The sequence below is a fragment of the Calypte anna genome, chromosome 6 (genome assembly GCF_003957555.1).
Source record: "Calypte anna isolate BGI_N300 chromosome 6, bCalAnn1_v1.p, whole genome shotgun sequence".
Taxonomy (NCBI): Eukaryota; Metazoa; Chordata; class Aves; order Apodiformes; family Trochilidae; genus Calypte; species Calypte anna.
The window spans coordinates 17,982,543-18,002,035 of NC_044252.1; the positions used below are offsets into that span (position 1 = coordinate 17,982,543).

General features: G+C 45.6%; 1 protein-coding gene across 3 annotated transcripts; it reads left to right on the forward strand.

Annotated features, from left to right (window-relative positions):
- Positions 1 to 256: 256 nt before the first annotated feature.
- On the forward strand, positions 257 to 8,571 carry TMEM72 (transmembrane protein 72). 3 transcript variants are annotated; one of them, XM_008502028.2, is made up of 5 exons: positions 257 to 407; positions 5,409 to 5,475; positions 5,869 to 5,940; positions 6,669 to 6,808; positions 6,997 to 8,571. In XM_008502028.2, exons 1-5 carry the CDS (start codon positions 338 to 340, stop codon positions 7,455 to 7,457), a joined length of 810 nt encoding a protein of 269 aa, XP_008500250.1. In that variant the 5' UTR covers positions 257 to 337; the 3' UTR covers positions 7,458 to 8,571. The 3 variants fall into 3 exon arrangements, with proteins under 3 accessions (XP_008500250.1, XP_030308952.1, XP_030308953.1); XM_030453092.1 differs by lacking the exon at positions 257 to 407 and having other exon boundaries at positions 5,458 to 5,475; positions 5,877 to 5,940; positions 6,997 to 8,566; XM_030453093.1 differs by lacking the exons at positions 257 to 407; positions 5,409 to 5,475; positions 6,669 to 6,808 and having other exon boundaries at positions 5,876 to 5,940; positions 6,997 to 8,567.
- Positions 8,572 to 19,493: the final 10,922 nt, after the last annotated feature.

Consider the following 19,493-nt stretch of genomic DNA (forward strand, 5'->3'; position numbering starts at 1 on the left):
GCTCCCAAAGCCTCACCCCTCCTTTACCAATTATTAATCACTGCCAGGCCAGCAACAAGAGCAAGCAGCAAGCAAGCAGGGAAAGACCAAATCTCCACAGCCCCCGTGGGAGCAGTGAGAAGCAGTGCTGATCTGTTCCCTGTGCTGAGAGCTCACTCCCTGACCACCCTCCCCTGGGTGGAGGTGGCCAGTCCTGCACACACTGCCCTTCCCTTTGGGAAGGTCGCTGGGCCCTGGAGGATCTGCCTGCAGCTGGGAGCTGCTGGGCTACTTGTGAAGTGGGAAGTCTGGAGAGGAGCTTCTACCCGGTTGGCACTGGAATCATCGTCTCTTTGCCATGTGGCACGAGGGGTTTTGGAGTGTCCTGGAGTACACCTGCCGATTGCTGGGCATCTCCACTGCAGCAGGTAAGAGTGAGCTCTCTCTTTTACTTTGGTACTAAAAGACATCGAGTGGGTGTTGGGACCCCTGAGCTGTCTCCCTGCCTTTGGCCAGATGCAGCCACTGCACTCGTCTCCCTATAGAGGGGACAAGGAAACTTAATCACTTCTGCTTTGGGACCCACGGAGGGAGTGCGCTGTGTGCCTGGCCAGGCTCTTTCCAAATTCTGGGGGAGGCACAGTGAGACATCAGAAAGAAAGAGCCAGCACTCAGTATGGCAGAGGGCAAGCTAAAACACAAAGGAAAAAGAAAACTAGATTATATTCTTGTAAAACAGACATGGGCACAGGCCAGATGGGAATTAGACTGAAAAAAAAATACTGGTGGTGCATAAAACTGCCAGACTCTTCTGTAGGATGTGAAAATGAAGTAGGAGAAGCCTGTGGTGTGCACAATGAGGTGTCCTGTGCCAGTCAGAATGGAGATGTCGCAGCCATGGTGACACAGCTACTGCCAAGGTGTTGCTCTGCCTCTCTAGCAACCCATCAGGGAGCAGGCTCAGGAAACAGTTCAGGTTGCAGTATAAATAGATGCAGTATAAATATCATAAATTCATCCATCTGGCTAGTTGCATCTTCCCACCTGCTGCCAGGAACCTCTTGGAACCAGCATCTTCTGGATTTGGTGATGCTTCCAAGTTCTTGGTTTAAGGTGAAATGCAGGTGTTTTGAGCAAGATGTCTCAGGCACAGTATCTTACCCATAAAAACTCAAGAGCTGTAAATAACCCTCTTACATCAGGCATCTCTGGAATGGGCGTGGGGGAACAGTTGACACAGAAGGCTCAGAGGGGTTCACTCTGCTGCTGACTTGCTGTTAGAAGACAGGATAGGCAGCACTCTCTGCTTCTGTTTCCCCATAAATAAAGCAGAGGTCAAAGAGCCTGATTTGCCTAGAGGCGGGAGGTATGAACCAGAGGTTCCTGGTGATAAGCAAATTGAAGTGGTGCCTGTGGTTCCTGCATCAGACCTCGAGGAACTGCAGATTTAGGCACTGCAGAGTAGGTTGCAGCATGCCTCCCTACCTCCTTGTTTTCTTTATCAACTGCAGACAACCATGAGAGACACTTTGTTCAAGGTATGAGCAAAGTAGAAAACATACAGGTCAACCAAAGAGGGTATAGGTCCCCAAGGACACCCAAAGACCAGCTGGGACACTGGAGGCTGTGCTCTGGAATGTGCTTTAAATGACTGATAACTGGGAGAGATTTGAGCCTCTGAGTTTATACAAACTCCCAGTAGATAAGTGCACATCATGATAAGACTGCAAACACAGATAGGAGCTGGGACATTGCTTCAACCAGCAAATACAAATCTCTTCCCTTCTCCATCCCCACTTCCCTTGGGCTTACATGAGCCCTATGCTGGTCATATCATCCCTTAAAACCTGAAGGAAACTGATGGAGACCTTCCTGGGAGAAAACATGAGCTTGTGGTCATGGGAAAACTAAAGCTAGAACAGTAACATTAAAAGTAGCTTACAACTTGGAAGTGTCTTAACGGGACATAATCTCTCTATATATCCTGCTTGTTTTCACAATTTCACATAATCTGCACCCCTTTATATAGTTCTTCAAAACAGTAGTACATTCATCTCTCTGCTGAGCATCACAGGGCGTAGACAACTGCACTTTCAATCTCTCTGATTTTCCATAGTTCTGTTGCATTCCCAGTATCATCTGACTTTCCCAAAAGGCCAGTGAATAATGGAGGTGCCTGTGTTTTATTCCTCTATGTCTCACTGGAGCAAGAAAACAGCTCGATGCAGTTTTTAGTCCCTGATAATATGTTGAGGTTTTTTTACATGAAATGGAAACCACGCATGAGAGAATCCCATCGATTTTTTTGAAAAAAAAATGAGAAAAAATAATTAAAGGGAGAGGAGAGTACATCATCCTCACTTATTGATTTTGATAAGGTCCAGCCAGCTCCATAAGCTGCTTGCAAACACAGAAAGTTATCCACATCAGATAAAATTCCCCTTCTTCCAAGATCTTGGGGTGTACTTGCTGTCTTCAGCGATATGGATACAGGGTTTCTTGTATGTGAGAAATCAGACAGACATGCTGCTGGCAAAGCCTCATGGAGAATGACCAGACAGCCCTGCAACCCTCTGCAGTGTTTGTGGCACGACTGTAGCTCAGAGATTTTAGGCCTTGTGATTTCTGCTTCTAGAAGAGACTCCTTATTTATTTCTTAATTCTCATGCTTTCAACCATTTAATTCCTAATCATGTGCCTTTAGCCACATGGCTTGGATAAGATCCAAACCAGGGCAGCAACTAATCCAAACAAACACCATGGAAACAGCACTTTGCTTTTGCAGGTTCTTCATCCAAACATGTGTGTAAAGCAGAAGCTGTGCAAAATAAGGAAACTTCACCATCCAGAGCAGAGACTCAAGTGTAACAGCTGAGATACTGGATTCTTCATTCATCTGCAGGGAATGAATGAATGAATGAATGAATGAACTCTGCATTTGTAGGGAAGATTATGAAGATGTGTTTTCAATCATGAGATGGCAAAGGACATCATAGAATCATAAAATATGCCAAGTTGGAAGGGACCCAGCAGTATCATAAAGTCCAACTCCTATCCCTGTTTAGGGCACCCCCCAAATCACTCCATGCCTCTGAGCATGTCATCCAAATGCTTCTTGAACACAGTCTGTAACTACCTCCCTGGGGAACTTGTTCCATTGCTCAACTGCTCTCTGGGTGTAAAAACCTTTTCCTGATATCTAACATAATAGATAGGATTCATCTTCCTATCATTTCCCCAAGTCCTGTCTTCAGTCACAGAAGAAATAAATACCAGTCCCATCTCTCCCCCTTGTGAGGAAGTCATAGACTGCAATGAGGTCACCCTTCAGCCTTCTTTTCCTCCAAACTGAACAATACAAGTGACCTCAACCACTCCTCATAATTCATCCCTTCCAGACTCTTCACCATCCTTGTCGTTCTCCTTTGGATGCTCTCCAACAGCATGATGTCTTTTCTGTACTGTGGTGCCCAAAACTGCACTCACTACTCAAGGCAAGGCCACACCAGTGCAGAGTAGGGTGGGACAATCACTTCACTTGACTGAATGGAGACACTGTGCTTGATTCACCCCAGGACACGGTTGGCCTTCCTGGCTGCCAGGGCACACTGCTGGCTCATGTTCATTTTGCCATCAATAGCGACTCCTGGGTCCCTCTCCACCATGCTCCTCTCCAGCCACTCATTCCCCAGTCTGTACTTGCCACCTGGTTTGTCCTGTCCCAGGTGCAGAATTCAGCACTTACCCTTGTTAAACTTCATGTGGTTGGTGATGGCCCATCTCTCCAACCTGTCGAGGTCTCTCTGCAGGGCCTGCCTGCCCTCGAGGGAGTTAATCACTCCTCCCAATTTTGTGTCATTTGCAAACTTGCATAAAATTCTTTCCAGTCCTGTGTCCAAGTCACCATTGGAATGTTGAAGAGAACTGGGCCAAGGATGAAGCCCTGCAGAACCATGCTAGTGACCAGTCACCAGCCTCATGTTACCCATTCACTGTCACTCTTTGATTACACAGCTCACACAGCTTGACAGCCCTCTGATAGCACTGATTTCCCTTTGCCTCTGCTGGGGGCTGGAGAGGCAACCTCCACGAAGGAGAGTGGCATGTGGTCCCTGGGTGTCTCCCCATCTCACAGGGGCCAGCAGCTGCAAGTGACACAGGAGAACAAAAGCAAGACTACAGCACCCCAGCAGGGTGTTGCTCAACTGGGATGGGAGAGCTGTGTGCTCAGGCACAGAGCCTTGACATTGACTTGCCTTAGAAGCTTGACAGACACTGGTTTGCGTTCCTCTTTGGGAGCCTAGTACCCTTCTCCATGTGGGGCAAACCACAATTCAGATAGATGAAGTCAACCAACACCTCAAGCCTTGGCCAGCATGCATTGAGCAGAACCAGCAGTGAGTTCCTGAACATCAGTGGATGGGCAGGTGCTGCTTGCTGAGATGTGGAGACTTCAAGTACGGACAAGGGTGCAAGTGACTGCTTAGAATGATGTCCTTGCCATGGAACCTAGGCTCCACTCAGTCCCACACCATTGGCACTTGTGGACTGTGACAAGCTGATACCCACCAGCTTGCTGCAGCTGGCACAAGGCACTTTCTTTTTGTACCATTTTGTAAATAGTCTTGTGTAGGACTGAAGAATGTTGTTGGAAATTTTCTATTCCCTAAAGCTATTGGCCAGTCCAGGGAAGATTTCAGTTTCTCTAATGCTTTTAATCCCTCTTAAACTGACTCCCCAGCGTGCTGTGCAGGCCAGGGCACTGAGGGCATTTTCATTCCCCCCTTGTAATCTGCCTGCTCCTATTTTATGTTTTTCTGCTAGTCCAACATAGCATCTTGATGCCATGACTACGGCCCCTTGTGAAAGCATCTGGCGCAGTTCTCCTGCCCTGCTGTTGCTCTGCACTGGTGTATTGATGCAGCAGGCCTGGGCAAGCAGGACAGGCAGGGGAGAAAGGCTGACAGGTGCAGGAGTGACCTGGGCAGAGAGGTGCCCAGACTGGGAAGGTACAGATGTGGATGGGGCAATGGGAAGGAAGTTCCTGTGGCTGCCATGTTGGAGCAGCATGGCAGGGGGTGGAAGGGACACGGGATACCTCTGCTCTCCTCTCCCAGCTGTCCAAGGCCAGCTGGAATCCCCAGAGCACTTCTCCCCAGCTGAGGCAGTGGCAAGGCTGCTGTGACAGGGCTGCAGCTGGGATGGGTTTCTGGTCTGTAAGCCACCAGCAGCACTCAACTCGGCCCTTCCTGGGTTGGTGTGTCAGCATGAATCACTGATTCTGGAAGTCCTAACATGCTGGTTGGCATGGGAGGAGCAGCCTCACCAGTCCCTGGGGAATCTGGGACATTGATCCTGGGAGCTGATGGGGCAGTGGAGAGTCAGAAATCAACCCTGCAGTCAGAATCTTTTCTGCCTTCTCTTTCTAGTGCTGATCGGTGTGGGCGTAGAAACTCTGCAGAGAGGACAGTTCAAAAGCCTGGCTTTCTATCTGCTGTGAGTATTTTTGCCCTTGGAATCAGAGCTGATGGGAGTGATATGCTTGACCCCTTAAACATATGTAGAACCAGATTAGACTGCAACAGCACCAGAGTGCAGTGCCCAAGGATTTGGAGAGTTCAGATCTCCATGTCTAGGTTTCAAGTAAGTAAGCATCACCCCTGCTACTGAAGACTCAGGCAGGCCAGAAGTGATACTAGCTTCAAGCTGATCCCTGGAAACAGAAAGACTTTGAGTTCTCCTCCACAAATCAGCTGTTTTGAGCATGTTCAGACCTCAGCACACAGACTCTGTTGTGAACTGGATGGTACATTGTGTCCCTCTATGCCCCTTCTGCCACCCAGAGAGCATACTAAAGCCCAACCCTGTCCTGACGGCTCCATCTTTCAGTTTTTCAGGGGTTGCAGTTACTGTCTGTGAAGGCTTCTTCTTTATCAGTTTGGTCCTGGAGATGTGCTTCATGTGAGTAGACCCTGTCCAGTTTTTTCCAACCTTGGTGGGACCTCCCTAAGGCAACTTAGCCCTTACTACACCAGACCTAGCTGAGCTGCAGGTTCAAAACCAAAAGTCCTGCCCCTCCTACCATGGCAATTGCACACAGTCAGGGGGGAGGTAAGTGGGGCCATGTCCACAGTCAGTTAAACCTGTTTTTCAACCCAGACTTATGCCATAGTTTGCTGAGCATCAGCATGACAAAGTTTGGTTTGCAACACTTGCTTAACACATGCTATGAAACCCTACAATGGACTGTGGTTGATGGAAGAACCAGAACCCCACAGTGATTTGCAGCTCCTTCCCAGGGACAACACAGAAGTTTGTTAGAATGTAGAAAACCATTTTGAACTTCTCAGAGGCTGAGCATTTCTGTTGTCTCCTAGCACAAACTCAAAACCTCTGAAAGCTTAGAGGCAACACCTGGCTCCAGTCAGTAAGTGCTTGAGTAGTTCCCAGGTGGGCAAATGCACCAAGGATAAATGGTTGAAGATGATGCCTTCTGACAGATGTGGCCCCTGGTCTCTTCCCTACATGGGAGTGTTCAGGATTTCCTTATCTTGCCTGACCAGTTGAGTGGTTTCTTGACATGGCACAGTGTGAGAATCTGAACTTTAAGATGGATAATAGTAAAGTCCAAATTTTCTTGCCATGTGCTTGGTGCCCAATCCCCCAAGAACCTTTATTTCTCTCCCCAGATGTGAATCTGAATCCTTAGAACAGTCCTGCTGGAAACGAGCTAGATGTCCAGGAAGCTTCCAGAAATTCCTGGGGTACACACTGCTGTCGGTGGCTTGCTTCCTGCATCCCATTCTTGTCTGGCATGTTACTATCCCTGGTGAGGAGCCTGTGTTGGGGTCGGGGGTAGCACAGATGGAAGAGAAGCATGGCCTGTGATGGCCAGAGAGGGTGGGGATGTGCAGGGTGCAGATTGGTTGAGGGGACCACTGAGGTAGCTGGACCAAGCATTGCTTGGTGAGCTCTTCACTTTGTCCCAGTTTTCAGCCAACATGGCCTTCTCCCCAGGATCCATGCTCGTGCTTACCGCCCTGGCCTACTTCTTGCTGAGCAAGAGAAGGAAGAGCCCAGAGCACAAGGAGACACATGCCCAGACAGGCCACTATGAGGACCCTTCAGCCACTGTGGCAGCCCCAACCATTGCTGGTGACACTGAGCAGACCCACACCTTCCATGGGGCCCAGAAGGAACAGCACCTCTCACTGCTCGGCCATATGAAGAGCATCCTGAAGGGCAGCAAAGACAGGAACCCAGCCCCAGCAGCTCCTGCCCAAATACCAGCTTCACCAGCCCCACGCAAGCAAGTGCACTTCCAGGAGAAGGTGGTGCAGATCATCCCCTCTGTCACCAATAGCTTGGAGGATGTGGAGAGCGAGACCGAGGAGGCCACATCGGACACAACACCCATCCTCACCCCATCTGATGCCCCTGTCATCCTCTCTCCCCTCAGCTCCACAGGTCTCTTTTAAGCCTACAGCAGGAGCAAGGACAGGGCAGACCTGCTACCCTTCTGCTGGCACCTCTCCCTGCCGCTCCAGCCCTGAGTGGTGGCCTTCCTTACCCTCCCTGCCTCCAGAGTGACAACAGTGTCGCTTACATTTCAAGGGGCTGCCTGCACTACGTGGTCCTACACCATGAGACAGGGTCTGTGCTGGTGCCCAGCCAATGCAGCACCATGCCCAGGGGGCAGATGATGGTTCAGCTATGGTAGTGCCCGGGTAGTAAGGTTTCTACTCCCATGGCCTCAAATCTGGGTCACCCCTGTGTTAGAGCACTTCAAAGCAGCTGCTTCTGCCTAACATCACAGCCCTGGTATGTACCTCCCATGAGGCAGCAGCAGGAGAGACCACCATCCCTCCAGAGCAGCCTCTGCTGTGAGCAGCTGTCTCCCTCCTGCCTTAATGGCTGGGACACATGCAGCACAGAGCACCACAACCTACAGGTTTCCCCACAGCACCTGCACCAGCTGCAGCAGGCCCAAGGCATCCAAAACATCATTTCAGAGATGGGATGAGAACAAGTACACCCGTGGAGCTAATACCTGCTAATGCCCTTCCCTGACCAGCAGGGAAATCACCTCTGGCTCTGGGAACACCTATACAGGACCAGGGACGACTCTAGGGCTTCCTGGTATCTCCCACCCAGGCATTCCTCTTAAGTTAGAAGGGCTTTGGAATGATGTAGTAGCTCAGGAAGTGAGGTTCAGCGCCATGTTGGCACGGCAAGCCATGTGTAACTCCCTATGTGTGTTAATTATGGGCTCAAGGGGTCAAAGGCAATAATAAAGTTATAATCCTGTTCTGCTAGTCTGCTCCATGCCAGTTCTTTCCTGAATCCTTTACCTTTGGCTCAATCTTAGCATTTGCCCTCTAAGAACCATAAACCTATACTCGCATTTCTCTCCTGTTCAACTCATCCCCTTGTCTCTCCCCCACCTGAGGACTAAAACTTTCTGTTTCCCAATGGAAAACGGTGTCTGCACTTCAGATACAATCACTAAGACCCTCTTGTCAGCACCAGGCAAATCTTGACTGCACATGGGAAAAGTTCAGGTGGATGGGTTTTCTTGGATATGGGACATGAGACCACACCACTGAAGGGATGAAGAGTTGTAACTGCTCTGAATCTGGACACAAAGCACTGGGCTGAAGAGGTGGTAAGGAGAGAAGATCCCTGAGAGCTATTTAGACTATTTATAAGGTAGAAGCCAGCTGTTTGATTTTTTTTTACTTGGAAATATATTATTTCTTCTTTTTCAAATCTCAGTTCTCAGAGACAAAATCACCATGTATGTTTAAGAAAGAACTGTTGTTCCAAGTGTGAAAATGAAGTGTAAGCATTCAAAGATAAGAATGCGATTTAGATAAGAACCCAGTACTACTTTTTAATAAACACATTTTAAGTTACTCTTAATTTGGAAGATGGATGGGCAAGATAGTAGAAGATATTGACTCAATATTTGATTGCTTGTGTTTGATGAAGAAACTCTGTCTGCCAGAGTTTATAGGTGGTTGAACACACTTGTTATTCCTACAACGAGACATGAACAAAAGATTTTGTTGCATTACCAAGATTTAAAATGATAGCTGGTATCAATCTGTTCTAAACACAACATATAGACTAGCGAGTTCCTTCTTCTGGCTGCACAACTTAATCCTCCACCCTGTAATTGCATGCCAGGGAAAAGTCACGTACGCATTTGCCTTTAGGGCAAAAATGCCTTCATAAAATAGTGCACATTTACAGATGAATGCTGCATGACAAATAGCAGCAAGCCCAAGATCCAACCACAGCTCCACCCTCAGCCTAGTGTATTCATCTCATTAAGAAAAAAACATAAAACTATTTTTTAAAGTTGGTAGCGAAACAGCACACTTGTATCAATAAAGGTTCTCCACACACATCAACACCAAACTGTGTTAATCAAATATCCACCCTTGCCAACTCTGCCTCAAAAAGCTGTGCTTGGATCTGGATTCTCAGCTCTATCTCACATCTGCTGCATTATTGTTGTCATTAACAATCTCAGCTTTCGGCATAATCCGAGCATTTATTTGAACATTGCATAACTTATTACACACACAGAGATAAAATTTGTTGAAAAGACACTAGTCCAAATCAAGCAGAGGAGAGAAAGGACAGATTTCTGCAGCCTCCTTTCTAGCCCTGAGCAAAGTTCCAGGGCAGCCTGGGTGGGAATAGCTGCTTTGCAGCAGAATTTATCCATCAGCACTTATTCAAGCAGCCCTATGTTTCATACCCATGAGGCAGCAGGTCTTAAATGAAGTGTTAACTTCACACTTAACTGTGCAGTGCAGTGGTATCTGAATTTGAGCTGCCTGAACTGTAAACTCACACAGCACTACCTGAACACTGTTTTATAATTTTTGTTTACAGGTAATTCATGATACAGCTAATCCATGGAGATTAAGCCATTGAGCTAGAGCTGAATGTATACAGCTATAAATTCCTATGGATTCACATGCTGAATGGAAAAAAAGATGAATCATCCAAAAGAAACCATGTGTAAAGTGCAATTGTGAGGAAATCTCAGCAAAAAATTTTTCTTCAAATTTTCTTTCAAAGATATCCCTACATGAGGAAAAATTCACCAGCTTTACTAGCATATTGGAAACACTAGACAGTCAACACCACAACTTAATATGTTTCAAACAAAATTTAAGTTTGATTTGAAGGCAAAAATAGATTTCAGTGCAGGTTTTGGTCACAAACCCTCTCTGCCTCCAGTACACACTAGTGTAAGTAGGTGTTGCACAGCTCCAAAGGCAGGTACACTGCCTGCCCACCCATGGTTCTCCCACCTTGCTCCAGGCACTTATGCAGTCACCCTCCAAACTCCCTACCTCCCCCCAGGGCCTCTGGGCCTCATTTTCTCTAAGCAGTTCCTGTTCAAAACATAAGTATGACTGTTTTAGCTCTACAAGGGTGGTATTGGCAAGTATGGTATATTTGGAGAGAAAAGTGTTCAGTTTCTGCCAGTGCCAGCACTAGAAATCAGAAACTCCCAGCTCATAGCTGCATGTGCAACACTTGCAGCAGCAGTGGTATTGGCATGGGAGAGTCCTAATTCACTCTTGAGTCATATCCACCACTTGCAGGAGAGGAACTGTCTCCACTGGATTACAAATATTGTATAGACACATACCTGCAACCCTACCACTCATCCCTGCACCTTCTCACATCCCATTCAGGAGATTTTCCCATGTGCTGGGCCAGAAATATAGGTTTTGTTTTGGCTGGACTCCTGCATTTTGTATTGCACAGGAAGTTACAGGAACCATAAACGAGTTTCAAACCTGCCTGGGATTCATCTGAGCTTTCAAGTCCCTTATCTTTGTTTGTTGTCTGTTTGGCATGGTGTGGGCAAAAGCAGGAATCTGGCTTCCAGCTGCCATACATCAGCTTGCATCTCTCTAGTGAAATGACTGCAATTAGGTTATACCCTAGTGAACAATTCAGGTACCCTTAGGAAATTAGTTCTAGGCAGCTGTTCACTCAGCATGTGACTTTATTGAGGCCGTACACTTTATTGTGACTGTTTTGAGGCACTATGCAGAAAACCAGGAACCTGATTTTCAAATGTGGGTCTTTGAATCACAAACTAAAAAAGATATCCATATTGCACACAGAATAAATATTTTTTTAAATGAGAGAAAAAAATGACTTTTTTAAAAAAAGACTAAGGCTCCTCTTCTTCATCCCAGTCTGTACCTAAAGGGGACTTCATACAGCACAAGAGGAAACTGTGAACAGCGTATTAATTCTAATCCCCACCACACTCTTATCCTTTTATTTTGCCCAGCCTCTTCTTCTTCCCAATCTTTTCCACCCCAGAGCTGGAATCATTCTGAAGAGCTGTTTAAAAACAAACATCATCCTGATCAGCCTATGCTAAACAAAATTATATACACTGTGACATTATTATATACTGTGTACTGTGTTCCTTCCCTAACTCTTCAGCCACCTCCATCTAAAACTCCCCTGCAGGAAGGTTTGTATTTGATACTCACCCAGGTGCCCACAGCTGCTTAAGGGCCCTGGCTCCCTGCTGGCACCCCAGTCCCCAGTCAGTAAATTGGCCACTCCACCTGCACTTGCTGTCTCTGGAGCCTCACTTGCAGCTGCTGTTTCAGGTGGGGCTTTCAACACTGCAAAGGAGAGCATCTAATTGTGCCTAGAAAGAAAGAAGGAAGCAGCAGCCACAAGAGACAAGCCTGGTGAAAGACAATTCAGCAGCCTGAACTAATTTGTTAGGTTTTTCCTGTTGCTTTGGGGCAAACCTTGCCTTCCAACTTTTGATACCTGCTGATGTGCTAAGAGTTTTACACCATAGAAGTTTGTTTCCCAGAAACATTTTGTGCTAAACAGTATTACTTCCTTCAATAGCATGAGAAAACAGAAGTACACAAAAAGAGCACTAAAAGTGCACAAAACTGAGCTGAAGAAACTCTTCTACACTGGTTAATCCCTCATCCACACTCAAGGAGAATTGCTGGGGGAATTTGGTATAGTGACATTATTTTAGAATTTATTATAGTAACATTTCTCCATGTCAAAGTGGAGAATTTTGTCCAGGTTCTTGCTTACCTCTGTTACTGTTGTGCCTGTTGAGGAGACAGTCCTCAGCAAGGGACCAAACTTCCCCCCAGCTCAATCAAGGGACCACACCCCATTTTTTGTCACACTGCAGAACTATGTCTCCCTTTCATATGCTCAGGAAGACTGAGGTTGCTAGTGAAGTTGCAAGATCTTCTCCAAGCTCCCAGGTCTGGTAGATGAATTAACGTTTGGTGAGTTGGCATCCAGTGTCCAGTGGTGTCCTCCAGTTTTCCCAGAGATTCTCTCCAAGGTGAGTTGTTATTTCTGGAGAAAACAGCCATAAGCAGAGGGTTGCTTATACACCCCTTGTGTGTGCACATGCACCCTGTATTTACTATTTCACCTAGGAGCAGCTGACAGCTGGTACACCACACAGAGAAGTGAGTTTGCAATAAACAATTATCTTGATCTGACTTTGATTTTAATTTATAATAAATAAATACCAAGGCTGTAATTCTCTGCAGCTCCCAATGAAAATCACAGACCAGTGGTCACTGCAGCCTTGTCAGAGCTGACCTGCCCCTGATGCTGCCTCTCCTCCCTGGAGCCAGTGGCAGCAAACAGTGTGGGGAAAGCATTGCACGAGTGACAGTCATCACGCATGGGGAGAGGTATCATGTGGGAGATCTCCTGCTGAGCCAGGCAGTCTTGTAGGAGGGTGGTTTAGCTGCTTTCTTAAGGGAATGAAGAGATTATGCTGTCTGTTTGTCTGGGTGTTTCCAGGTAAATTTTGAGCCTGTGGCCAGTTCTCACTGATAGCTGCATATTCCTCTACAAAATAATTAAGGCTTCATGTGTTTCATGAAAATAAGATGATCAAATAAAAGAGAAAGACTCCAAGTGTCCTGACCAGTAAAGACTGCAGTATGATTAGGAGACTGGAAGAAGAAGAGCAGGAGAGATATTATAGTCCTTGGAAATACATAACTGTACTTTGTAATCAACTCTAAGGCACAAACTGCCAGTGTTACCTAATCAAGTTCTGGGGGAATGATCTTTTAAATATGGAAGATAGGATGAAATGAAAAATTGACAGCATTGCTAACTCCAAGAATCTACCTACTTGTTAAGAATAGGTTTAAAACTTTTTTTCAGATATTCCTTTCTTTTATTTGAATAAAAAAGTCATCAGTGACTTCTTTATCTCCAGTAGTCCACCCTCTTAAGTCTGTCAATACAACTTGTAATAAGGACATGTCTGTCTCTATGGTTAATATGAATAAGATCTGACATCCTCAAGGGCTTGAAAGAAAGAATTTCAGCCACGACTTTCATTTACTTATCTGAATGTTCATTCAGATTAACAGGAATGCAGACTGAACTGAAATACCCCTTAGACACAATTCAGACAAGCAAGTGCTTGGGACAGTTCAGGGACAGCCAGGGCACAAAATCCTCATATCTGGGGGTGCCAGCTGCACCATGGGAAGCAAAAAAAAAAGCCCTGGAGATCAAAATGGCTTGAGCAGAATTACACAAGGGTGATGAGGGGTTCAGTATCTGTAGAATGAGATCAGGTTAAGTAGCAAGACAAACCTCTTTTAGGGCACAGTACTTCAAGGTCCACCCAGGTGTTCCAGCAGAGACTCACAAGTAGTGCTCTGAGCCTATAGCCCTCAGGGTTGACTGGCCTGGATCAGTGCTATTGCTCCAAGAGTGACTGACCTCTCTGCTGGATTGCTCAGGACTGAGCTGAGCCTGTGTCTCAGGCCTCAGTCTGTACCCTCAGGAAGCAATTGGCATTGGTGAAGACTGAGGCAAGATCAGTCTTTTTCATGTCATTGGTCACAAGTTTCCCTCCCAGGTCAAGTAGAGGTGGGAGATTCTCCCTAGCTCTTCTCTTGTTATTTACAAATTTATAAAAACTCTTTCTATTATCTTTAATGATACTGGCCAGATTTAACTCAAACTGAGTTTGGCCTCTCTAAATTTCTTCTTACATATCTTTGCAGTAACTTTGTAATCTTCCCAAGTTGCCTGCCCTTCCTTCCATAGCCTATAGACTTTCCTTTTTTTCAGGGTTCTGCCCAAAGCTCCTTGTTCAGCCAGGCTGGTCTTGTACCATGCTGGCTCTTTTTAAGATACACAGGTACAGTTTGTGCCTGTGCCTTAAGGATTTCTCTCTTGAGGACTGTCCAGCTTTCCTGGACTCCTTTGTCCATGAGGGCAATATTCCAGGGGATTCCACTGAGCAATCTCCTGAACTTACCAAAGTCTGCCCTTCCAGGAAGGAAGTTCTATTGCCTTCTTCCTTACTTCCCCAGGAATTGAAAACTCGACCATCTCATGGTCACTCTGTCCAAGACGACCACCAACCTTTACATCTCCCACTACTCCTTCCCTGTTCACAAACAGTAGACCTAGCTAGCAGTGAGCTTTCCCTAGTTGGCTTAGTCACCAGCTGTGTTAGGAAGTTATCTTCCACACACTCCAAGAATCTCCAGGACTGCTTCTTGTCTGCAGAATTATATTTCCAGCAGACATCTGACAAGTTGAAGTCTCCCACAAGAACAAGAGGAAGCAAATCTGAAACCTTCCCCAGCTGCTTATAGAACACTTCATCAACCTCCTCTCCCTGGTTGGGTGGTCTATAACAGACCCCTACTATGATACCTACCTTGTTGTGGTTCCCCCTGATTCCTACCCATAAGTATTTAACCCTATTATCACCATCATAAAAATGCTCAAGACATTCAAGAACTTCCCTAGCACAGAAGGCCACACTCCCTCCTCTCCTTCCATGCCTATCCCTTCTGAACAGCTTATATCCTGTTAACCCAGCACTCCAATCTTGGGATGCATCCCACCATGTTTCTAGGATGACAATTTTATCATAGTTTTCTTGTTGGACAAGAGCTTCAAGCTCTTCCTGCTTATTGCCCATGCTACGTGCATTAGCATAAGTGCATTTTAGCTTTCTGTACCTTTTCTGCTGCACAGTGGCTTCCAGCTCCTCTTGTTTGTTTCCCATACTGTGTGCATTGGTGTGCACTTCAGCTGGGCTGTTGATTTCACTCTTAACTCAGGCTTTCTACCCTTGGGCTCATCTCTTTAATCATAGTTTAAAGCCCTCCTGATCATCCCCACCAACTTACAGGCTATCATGCTTTTGCCCCTGCTAAATAGATGAAGCCCATCTGATCTGAGGACAACAGGTAGCATAGAATTTGGCCCACAGTCAAAGAACCCAAAAATCTGCTGCTGACACCAGTCCCTAAGCCATGAATTAACCTGCTGGATCTTCCTGCAAGTTGGCCTCCTGATCCCTTCACCAGCTGCCCCAAGTTGCCCTCTCTTAATTGAATAGGTGCTTCTCATTACTACATCATCTCGTTATTACATTCGGACTGATTACATCAGTCCTGTTCAGCATCTTTATCAATGACCTTTACAAGGGGACAGAAAGTCTTCTCAGCAAGTTTGCTGATGACACAAAGCTGGGAGGGCTGGATGACAGTCCAGGAGGTTGTGCTGCAATTCAGAGGGACCTAAACAGGCTGGAGAGTTGGGCAGGGAGAAAATTAAGGTATTACAACAAGGGCAAGTGTAAAGCCTTGCAGCTGGGTAGGAACAATCCCAGGTACCAGTATGGGTTGGGGACTGAGCTGTTGGAGAGCAGCACAGGGGAAAGGGACCTGGGGGTGGTGGTGGATGGAAGGAGCCAACAATGTATCCTTGTGGCCAAGAAGGGCAATGGCATCCTGGGGTGCATTAGAAGGGGGTGGTTAGTAAGTGGGGAAAGGTTCTCCTCCTCCTCTACTCTGCCCTGGTGAGGCCACATCTGGAATTTTGTGTCCAGTTCTGGGCCCCTCAGTTCAAGAAGACCAGGAACTGCTTGAAAGAGTCCAGTGCAGAGCAACCAAGATGATTAAGGGAGTGGAACATCCTCTCCCTGTACGTGACCCTGCTCTGGCAGGGGGGTTGGGCTCGATGATCTTTCAAGGTCCCTTTCAACCTCTAATTTTCTGTGATTTTGTGATTCTGTTTTTAGTTCACAATTCTGAGACTTGTTTAACAACGAGAGAAAGAGAAATAAACCATAATTAATTCAGCTTTCCACGCACATATATGCAGATGTGTGGGTTCCTTTTTTTCCTAATTACAGTTGATAAATACAGGGGTGAGGAGATACTGCTATATGCATTAGTACAAAATTAGCAGAGGGATAAAAATTATTACCTGTGGATTTTAGGGCAAATTAATTTGAACAGTTAAACAGAGCTTAGGAATTGCAACAGAAACTTTGTCTTCACCCACCCTCAGAGATGAAGAAATCCTGTTTTGCATATGTTTCTCAAACTTTGGCATCAGCCAAAAACTACTGGAGATATTGTTTCTGTTTTCAGAAATTGTGTTTGCTTTGGATAAGTCAACAGAAGGGCCAGTCCTGAGCTATTCCTCTGTTGGTGACTGAGGCTTGGGCAGTTCTGCATGGGACATTTCCAGAGAAGATATCAGCAGTGTGAGCAGTAGAGACAGGCACGCACCCGTCTCTGTCCTTCCAGAGCCCTTACTTTTGACACTTCTGACTCTGCTTTTGTCACATAAAAGGTTCATAACTAGAGGGCAAGGGCAGTGGCTTAAAACTTGAAGAGGGAAGATTTAAGTTAGACATTAGGGAAAAATTCTTTAGCATGAGGGTGGTGAAACTCTGGAACAGGTTGCCCAGGGAAGTAGTGGAAACTCCATTGGGATGTAGCTTTGGATGGGGCTTTTCAGCAACCTGATTTAGAGGCATATGTCCCTGCAACCTCAGTCTCACTGCTGGAAATCCTCCAGGTGAGTCCCTGACATTTACCTCGATGATAAGCACTGGGAATTTTTTTGCATGCCTGACAGAGTAGAAAGAATCTCTCCCTTAAAAAACACTGGTTCTCATTAGTGCTTTATGCTTTTGCACTTGGGTCTGTTTATGTGTGGACTTCACCGGGAGGACTCCCTAAGCTGTTTGGATGTCTAAGAGCCATGGACAGAAAGGGGGGTACTGTCTTCCCCACCCCGAGACACGACTGTGCTGAGAGCCAACAGTGCTCTGCCAAGGGGTGCTCACCAGGCAGGTGTAGCACCCAAGCTGCCAGAAAACAAGGGACATCCTGGGGATGCTGTGGAGAGCACACTGTTAGAGCCTGTCCTCAGTTCTTGGTTGTTTTCTCATTTTCAAGAAACAAGTGCTTACGCTGTTATGGCATGAAATATTTTTAAAGTGATGTGAGTGCACGGAGGGGTTCCTTCTGTTTTTGCTTCTGCATGTTTTCTTGGAGACTAATGTCTGGCAACGCACACAAAAACAAGTCTAGCTCTCAATCTAGCATACCGTTCTCTAAAGTCCCTCCTTCACATACTCAAAATAGCTGTATGTTCCTGATAACTACTTACTGGATGAAGAAGCCAAAAGGACATATTTGATCCATGAAGAACAGCTATATTCAGCTCCTTAAAAATAGTTTCCAGTCTCAAGTTACTTTCAGAGCCAGGACTAATTCCTGAGGCAGGAAATTGGGAAGGGCAAAGAGTTTGAAGAAAACACCAAAATATTAGGGGTTATATACTATGCATTGCTGTAGTTTTTTTTCATTCAGAAAGAGAACTGGAAGGAGATGAGGTTTCATGAGCCAGGAATGTAGTCAACAATTTATGCAAAGGAACTTATTTATATAAGGGCACCTAGACTGGACAGTTTAAAGTTCATTTGCATATGACCACACTTGTGAAGCTGCAGCCACACCTCTAACAATGCCATTTCAACCTTTAAGCATTTCCACTAAATTCTACACTTCTTTATGGCGTGAGTAGCTTCCTTTGAAACCTGTCAACATACAACAGAGTATTTGTGTCTGTTCCAAAACTCAGCCTAACACTCGTCCTTGTTCGTGTTCTTTACCTATCTCAAACACTTCAAACAGGTGCTAACAATAACTTGAAATGATGACTTCATCCACTAGTTTGTTATTTATGGTATTATGCAGTCCATATGTTGTCCTTTTAGTCAGTGAGTTTCTTTTGTCAATGAAGCACTGCTTTAAGCTAAAGAATGAAGCTGGCTTTGTTCAGAGGAACTACATAGCACATCTTAATGTGGTATGTGCTCACATGAGGTACTTGAAGGCAAGTACATATCTGAATAGTTCTTTGGTGGAATTAATGTTGAGCTTCAAAGGTACTGGAACTTTAAAAGGAGAAAAGCTGGTTTTCTTAGAGGGAAGATGCAAGATCATAGAATCATGGAATGACTTGGGTTGGAAGGGACCTTAAAGATCATCTTGTTTCAACCCTCCTTCATGGGCAGAGACACCTCCCACTAAATCAGGTTGCCCAAGGCCCCACCCAGCCTGGTCCTGAACACCTCCAGGGATGGGGTAGACACAACTTACTTGGGCAACCTGTTCCAGTATCTCACCACCCTCACAGGAAAGAATTTCTTCCTAATGTCTAACCTATATCTTCCCTCTTCAAGTTTTAAACCATTACCTCTTGTCCTCTCGCTACACACCCATGGAAAAAACCCTATCCCAGTTCTCTTGTAGGCCCCCTTCAGATATTGAAAAGCTGCTGCAATATCACCGCAAAGCCTCCACTTCTCCAGGCAATACTGCTGGGCAATACTGGCCCCTCCCAGCATGCTTTAGACCACTGAAATGAGGCCATTTTGGTAATGTTTCCTAAATACATACAGATTATAGAAAAGTATTCTAGCTTCATAACTATACATTTAGGGAATATCCATTTTATTCTGTAGCCATTTTGGAGGTGAAAGATGATTAAAGGAAAATCTCCTGAAGCCATTCATGCAGCAACGTAGCAGTATGGAACAGCAACAAGAGCATCAAAAAAATAAAAGAAAAATCTGTATAGTAACATCTAAAGAAGTCTCAAAGAGTTGGAGATCCTTCTGTCCTTTCTGCATAGCATGAGAAGCTGGAATTTGTAGGTTTCTAGTGAAAGAGGAAGCTGACTGAGGTTTATTGAAAAATTCATTAGGTATGATAAGGTATATCTATGAACATATTTGTTTTTAAAATTCCTCATCCTTCTCTGCCACTCCACAGAGACTGGTATTCTCCTTAAAAATCCATCAGTCTGTGATAGGAAAAGGAGCCTCATTAAAGCATGGTGGTGAAGGAGATAAAAAACACAAGGTCTGAGAATAAAAGGAGTCACCTGGTGCTACCTGAAGAGAAAACAGAAGTGATAGAAGAAGGAATGAGGAGTGGCAAAGAAACAGATGCTTATTGCCAAGGTGCTGAACGACTGAGGAAAAAAAAGGTGCAAAACCATTTTTAAAAAATCAAAGAATCATAGAGTTGTTTTGATTGGAAAAGACCTTTAAGATCATCAAGTCCAACAGTTTTGCTGCCTTCTTTACCCAGCACTGCTTTCAAACACCC